This window comes from Battus philenor, unplaced genomic scaffold (genome assembly GCF_028537555.1).
Source record: "Battus philenor isolate CCGP_79_NKW_IND1 unplaced genomic scaffold, ilBatPhil1.0.hap1 SCAF_14, whole genome shotgun sequence".
NCBI lineage: Eukaryota > Metazoa > Arthropoda > Insecta > Lepidoptera > Papilionidae > Battus > Battus philenor.
The window spans coordinates 4,063,082-4,069,979 of NW_027181676.1; the positions used below are offsets into that span (position 1 = coordinate 4,063,082).

Below are 6,898 nucleotides of genomic sequence, written 5' to 3' on the forward strand. Positions count from 1 at the left end.
ATTGTAAATATTACTTGTGTTCAAATGCAATTAATCCAATGCAACTAATAAAATATTTTAAAAATGATACATTTTTGTTTACATTGTAAAGGTAATAGTTTCTTGTCATACAACGAATAACATTATTTCGCTGAAAAACTTATTTTCCTTTATTTATATTTTATTTTATACAACGGAAGGTAAAATACTATTTAGTGATACTGTAAGAGCGTAAAGTTTTTTAATAAAGTTTATTACTAAAAAATAATAACTGCTACTATTTCCTTTTACGACAGTTTTTGACGATATATTTAAAAAAATAGATAAACGTTTTTTATCATTATTTTGTCAGTATAAGTCGTCTTTAACTTCTGCCCGCGGTTTAAGCTAGGGCGTAATTTAGTCGAATATTAATTATGGTTATAGGCATTATAAGGTTTTCAGTAGAGTTGCGAATAAAATCCAGCTCTTTCAGATTTTATTTCAACAGTTTACAAATTTACGTAGAATACTGTAATTTATTAATTATTTCGAGTTGTTTCATATAAGATTTAAATTGAAAATGAACTAAAATTTGACTTAAATACAAATTACACAGATATACACGGATCATTATTTAATATTTAAATAAAAGTTCCTTAATAATAGAAGCAAAACAAATTGAAGTGGAAACATCAATAAATGTCATATTCACAATGTCATTGATTTTGATTGACAATGAAATTCAAATCTGATTACCCCGTGGTACAGTGTTATAACCTCCTAGAAAGTACATAGATTTTCATAAGCATTTTAAATTGTATTTATTAACTCAATAACTTAACTAACTGCTCAAAAGATGGAAGGGTTCGAAATAAAAACTTCGAATAGTAAAAAGGTAAGTAACTTTATTTATCAACAACACCGTATTGCCGAAAAGATAGTTTGGATATTTATTGTTTTCTTTATTTGTAATTTTTAAGGGAAAAGGTTTATTTGCTACTAAGAAATACGACAAAGGTGATATTATATTGGAGGAAGATCCATTAGTTTCCTGTCAATTTGCGTGGAATGCTGCTTATCGGTATTTAGCATGTGATTATTGTATGAGGTAAGCTCATGTTTTTTTTTTAAAGTTATACCTAAACCTTGCAATATCAATAAAAATTTAAATAACACAATACGTTTTATTTCTAGCAGTGATGTTTTTTTTTTTATAAAAAAATTGTTACAAATATTTGTTCAATGCTTTTAGGCCATTAGAAACACCAGAACAAAATGTAAGACGTCTATCGTGTAAACCAGATATTGTTCTACCGCATGCCAGTTGTTTTGATATTAATTTGGAGAATGTAGCTACATGTGATCAATGTGGAATTTTGTACTGTTGTGAAGAATGTAAGCAGCGTGCCTTTGACACTTATCATCGATTGTTGTGTTATGATGCAACAGATGCACAACACCCAATAATGATTCTTATGGAGGCCTGGAAGTAAGTCTATTTATAATTTCATTTTGACATGTAAAACTGCCATAATAAGAAAAGTATATTTAATGTATTCAATACTACACTGTAACTTGTTACATAACATAGTGAATAACAAACCCTATTTACTTGTATCTTGACACATAAGATGGTTTGAATTAAATTATTATTTCTTGGTAGACTTAGGCACCACTGTAGTGCCAAAAAATTGGCTCTAGGAAGAGACACCAACCACATGAGAATGAAACATTTTTTAATCAGACATTATTGTATGTTAAGAAGCTTAATTTCCTGGTATTTGTAAAATTGTTATGTTGACTTAAATTTAGTTAAAAGACAACATGACCAGTTAGTTTCATCAGAGATTTGTTAAGTCAATAAAATTTCCCATGTTTATTCTTCCTATTAATAAATTAACAAAACAAGCTTTTATTTAAACAACAGAAAATAATATCAACTTCTTTTAAGTCATGTCCAATAAGACCTTTTATGTCACAGAAGAGATAAATTAGAAACAGAATTATTAATTTTTAAATCAGAATTCTTAATTCAAATTTAGAAACATATATATTTAACCATAATGTAACTTCTATTATCATGGTGCTGTTTATGTCCTAGGTTACATAACTTATAAAGTGGTGGTAATATATTAAAGATCTGTAAATTTAGAACTTGTTTAATTGTATGAAATATTTTTGTTATGTATCTATGGGTGTGTCATCTCGGGTAATTTTTTTATTTTCTCACATACATAGAAAAGTTAAATAATTGTTGTAGTCTATGATGTTTTTTTATTTTTTTGCCAAACCAGTTAGTTAGGTATTTATGTCTCCCATATATCATGCATAGGTGGTTGGCAATACTGGTAAATCTTTTATCTTACATAAGTAAGACTTCTAAAATCTTAATTAAAAATTATCTGTTAGGTTAAGACTGTTTGTGTAAAATATGAAACCATTCAAGTTAAGCAAAATTTCTAATAATAATATTTTAAAGTTTCATCGTAATTAATAATTTTATATGTTTCAGACAAATGCACTATCCACCTGAAACAACAAATGTAATGCTTTTAGTAAGAATATTAGCTTATATAGAACAGAGCAGCAACCCAATGGCAGCAGCAAACACCATCAAACAGTTCTGTCACAGGACCGTTAATGAAGACGCTGAATTGGTTCACAAATTATTGGGAGAACAGTTTTCAGAGCAGATAAATACACTGCGTGAGATGACTGCCAATGTTATTAGCGGTGATCACATACAAGAGGTAAATAAGTTTTTTGATATTTACAACACTTAAAAAATTTAAAAAGATTTTACTTCATAAAATAATGGTAACACACTACAGGTGATTAATTATAGATAAGATAGAAGTTATAAGTTATACATGAATGTATAGTTCATTTATCAGCATAAAGCTTGAAAGCTGATACACTTATTTCTTATCATCCTGTAAAAAATACACCAATTTTTCTATAAGTGGTGGCTTTAGGTTGAGGTAAATAAAATTTAAAAAACATGTTCACATTATGTTATACATATTATGTACATAAACACTATTATACCCATTGTTAAAATGGGACATTGTAATAAAAACAATAATAATCCTAATTCTCAGTTCCCATTCCTAATAGTTCCTCCCATTTCACTATCTGTGTTCTCAAAGAGGTCAGGTTTTATTACAATATCTAATTTTAACCATAGGTGTAATGGTGTTTATTATGTACAGTAATAATTTTCCTATATAATTAAATATGTAAACATAATGTGAACAATTTTTTTATTATATTTTTTTACCTTAAGCTAAAGTCTCCATTTATAGAAAAAATGGTGTATTTTATACAAAGAATAAAAATAATTATCAAAAGAAGCAAATGATACTTGTTTAAACAGCTCCTAATAGATATGAGACTGTATGTATTTGGTGTGACAGAAATAACGTTCTATGAAGCTAAAATTAGAAAATTATCTCTTTCCAAAGGTGGATGTGCAACATATATCGCCAGGTACTGTATACTAGACGGCAAAAGGTAGTTGATAATGAAGGTGAATATATTATTGATTAGAAATAAAAACTGGTTAAAAATGTAGTTGTGTTATTTTAATTCAAAAGCGATATTACTTTCCGTTTCCCCTTAATAAAAAATTGAAAATTTATATAAAGTATCATTGTGTAAGATCCCATATATTTCTATATATAATTGGCATTTTCAGAACATACATCTTCAATTATAGCTTGAATATAAGGGTATTTGGAATGTATAGTATTATAACATAATAGATGAAAAAATGTTAATTTTCCAGTTCTTAACACCAGAAGGATTCTGTAGCTTAATGGCATTGATTGGAACTAATGGGCAAGGAATTGGAACAAGCCCGTTGGCTTTATGGGTAAATTCAGTTTTGGAATTGACCATGTCCGATGATGAAAGACAGCAAATTGATTTGTTTATTGATAAGCTTTATCAATATGTAGAAGAAGGTAAGCATTTACTTCTAATATTTAACAGGAAAATTATAAAATTATGATTAGATCTTCTCATAAAGAATTACATTAATATGGTAAAAGACATTTATTTAAATTTCCTATCAACAAGCCAAGTAACTGTTTAAAAAAATTAATGATAATAATATAAATTTTTTTTTATTTTTATTTATTACATATATCTATACAAATAAATCAAATTGTCGTTAGTGTAATATTAAAATAACCCCTTTTTACTATATACCTATGAATATATATAACAAATATATACTAAAATTACATTTGTTTAAATTTGTGTCTGTTTGTCTGTATGTTTGATCTAGCTAACACGGACATATACGGGCTGGTAGCTGATGTAATTTTTTAATTTCAGAAAAATTTTGAAATAAATAAATTAAATTCCATGCGGTCAAAGTTGCAGGCATAGCTAGTTAATAATAAAATTAAATAATGATGCTCTATTTTGGACCTTTTTATTGATTCTCACTTATTTAATTTTTTTTTAACAAAGTAAAAATAAAAATCTTTTAAGCTGAAAATATAGACTTGCTGCCAAATCAACTTGTTATCATTATATTGTTTTCGTCGTACATATTATATATTGACAATAAATAATCCATATTTCACAGAATCCGGAACATTTTTGAACACGGAAGGATCTGGACTATATAGATTGCAGAGTGCTTGCAATCATAGTTGCTCTCCCAATGCTGAGTCATCATTTCCATATGGCAATCATAGAATACAGTTAAAGGCGGTTAAGCCAATCTTGCCAGGTGATGAAATATACATAAGCTACCTGGATGAATGCACTTTGCAGAGATCAAGGCATTCTAGACAAAAAGTAAGTATCTCTATTAATGTACCCTCGTATTTATGATGTTTAATTTAGTTTTGTTATGCATCTTCTAGTAGGCACAAAAATCCTCTCAGAAAGATGGTGTGCTATTACAACCCATTCATAAAAAGAACATAGTGAGTCATCATTGTTCTATGGGGATTCCTAAAGCATCCTGATCTAAGAAAAGCTTGCAATAAACTCTGTCGGTTTTATATTGTGATTCCGGATAGGCCAATAAAACACTGAACAAAAAGAAATTACATGTGCCCCTTGTCCCTTTAAACATGCTTATGTGGCTTGCCAAGTATTTATAAAATTGAGCTAGCCAATATATTGTTATAAAAAAGTAATTAGTGTAAAATGGTAGTACATACTAGACCGAAACAATCAAAAATGACCATCAAACAAGACTGAAGAATGCATGATTAGAAAGTTGCTTAATCGGCTTGTATTGAAAAACAATGACAAACTTCTCATTACATATTTCCAGTAATGACCTTTCTTCCGTATTTTTTTAATTTAACAATTTGAATTAAAATTGTAAATAGTGTAGTGTTGTAAATAAAGTTTCGTAAATTAATAATTATGAATTTAAATTGGCTCATTGATTTAAAGGCTTGCTCATCCATTAACTAGAAGGTAACAGAATACACAAAACAGCACTGGATATGTAAACGACAAAAGATACAGGAAATTAGGCGAAACCAGAAATGGAAGCATTGTGTGCACTTCAGTAGTTGAGTAATAGATATGATTGTTTTTTATTATTTTAGGAGTTAGGCCAAAACTACTTGTTTGTATGCTGGTGTGAACGTTGCTTGGCACAGAGCTCACAACCAGACTGCACCAGCGAGGAGGACATGAGCGATGAAGAGATTGATGCAGATGACTGATGTTCCAACTTCTTGGCCTTCTGCCTCTTAGGTCTATGATGACCATGGAGACATGGTGGCCGTATGCACAAGTGTTATGTACTCTTGGACTAGAGAGTGACTAAAAAATGTGTTAGTTAAAGTGATTATTGGAGAACTTGGCTGCCTCCATATTCAGTGAAAAACCTATAAGTAATATATTAAACCAAGGCTTTCAAGGGTTAATGATTAATAAAAGATAGATTGAGGCTTAGTGCCTTGAGAACTTTACTACAGAACTGAAACTATTAATGTGAATAAGATAAAGTGACATTATTATTTAAGTTTTAAGTTTAATTCTCATTGATAACTTTAAAAAGTTGGAAATGAAGAGTTAATCTCATAAAAATGCAAAGAATTACATGCATCATACAACGACAAATTAATATCGAGGACTAGAATTGATATATATCTATATATATAATTATTACCTTCGTGAGTTATATCCTTGAAAAGGAAATTAAAATAATTGGTGATTAAAATTATCATGTCATTGATAAAATGTTAATTATAGCACATTAATGTTAAAAATAGTTTTAAAGGCAGCAGCAACATGAATTAATTAAATAATTTTATAACCTAATTATGGGTTATGTAACACTTTTTGTGACATCAATATTCATTTAAAATGGAGTGATAATTTAATATATTAAATGATAATATTCTAAATTGATCGTACAAAGAAAGAATTTTATGAAATGGCCTATGTATGAAACAAGGCTTAAATAAACAAATAAAGTTAGGATAAAAACTAAAATTAGTAGCATTTAAAATATTAACTTTGTAGTGATATTTCTATTAGAATATTTATAGAGCAATTTACAAGTTAAATTTACAGATGAAATGTCTGTTTCTTTTTTAAATATCTTTACCCATGTATAACAATTTTAACAAATAGTAAACTACTATATGCTCGAAACATTGATCTGCAGAGAACCCACAAAAACTTAACAATTTGGTGTGTATGTTATAATATCAATCATGTAAATGAGTCAACAAACCAAGTTCCACACATTTAAAACTCTTACTTAGATGCTATAATAAGATCTATTTAATAATATACTTTTAATTTTAGATTTAAAACTGAAAAAAAGGCTTTATCGATCTTTTCAAACTTGTTTGTTTGGATACTCTCAGACTAACGCAGCATTAGTTATTTGTTTTATAGAGGAAATTTAGATTATTACGAGTTTATTTTTATATCTTGTATTTATCAC

At 28.1% G+C, this 6,898-nt stretch overlaps 1 protein-coding gene across 1 annotated transcript; it reads left to right on the forward strand.

The window, feature by feature from the left end:
- The first annotated feature begins 722 nt into the window (after positions 1 to 722).
- Positions 723 to 6,697, forward strand: Smyd5 (SET and MYND domain containing, class 5). Its single transcript, XM_068777877.1, has 7 exons — positions 723 to 856; positions 942 to 1,069; positions 1,214 to 1,450; positions 2,474 to 2,711; positions 3,749 to 3,926; positions 4,559 to 4,773; positions 5,544 to 6,697. The coding sequence occupies exons 1-7, from the start codon at positions 818 to 820 to the stop codon at positions 5,661 to 5,663; spliced, it is 1,155 nt and encodes a 384-aa protein (XP_068633978.1). The 5' UTR covers positions 723 to 817; the 3' UTR covers positions 5,664 to 6,697.
- The last annotated feature ends 201 nt before the right edge of the window (positions 6,698 to 6,898 follow it).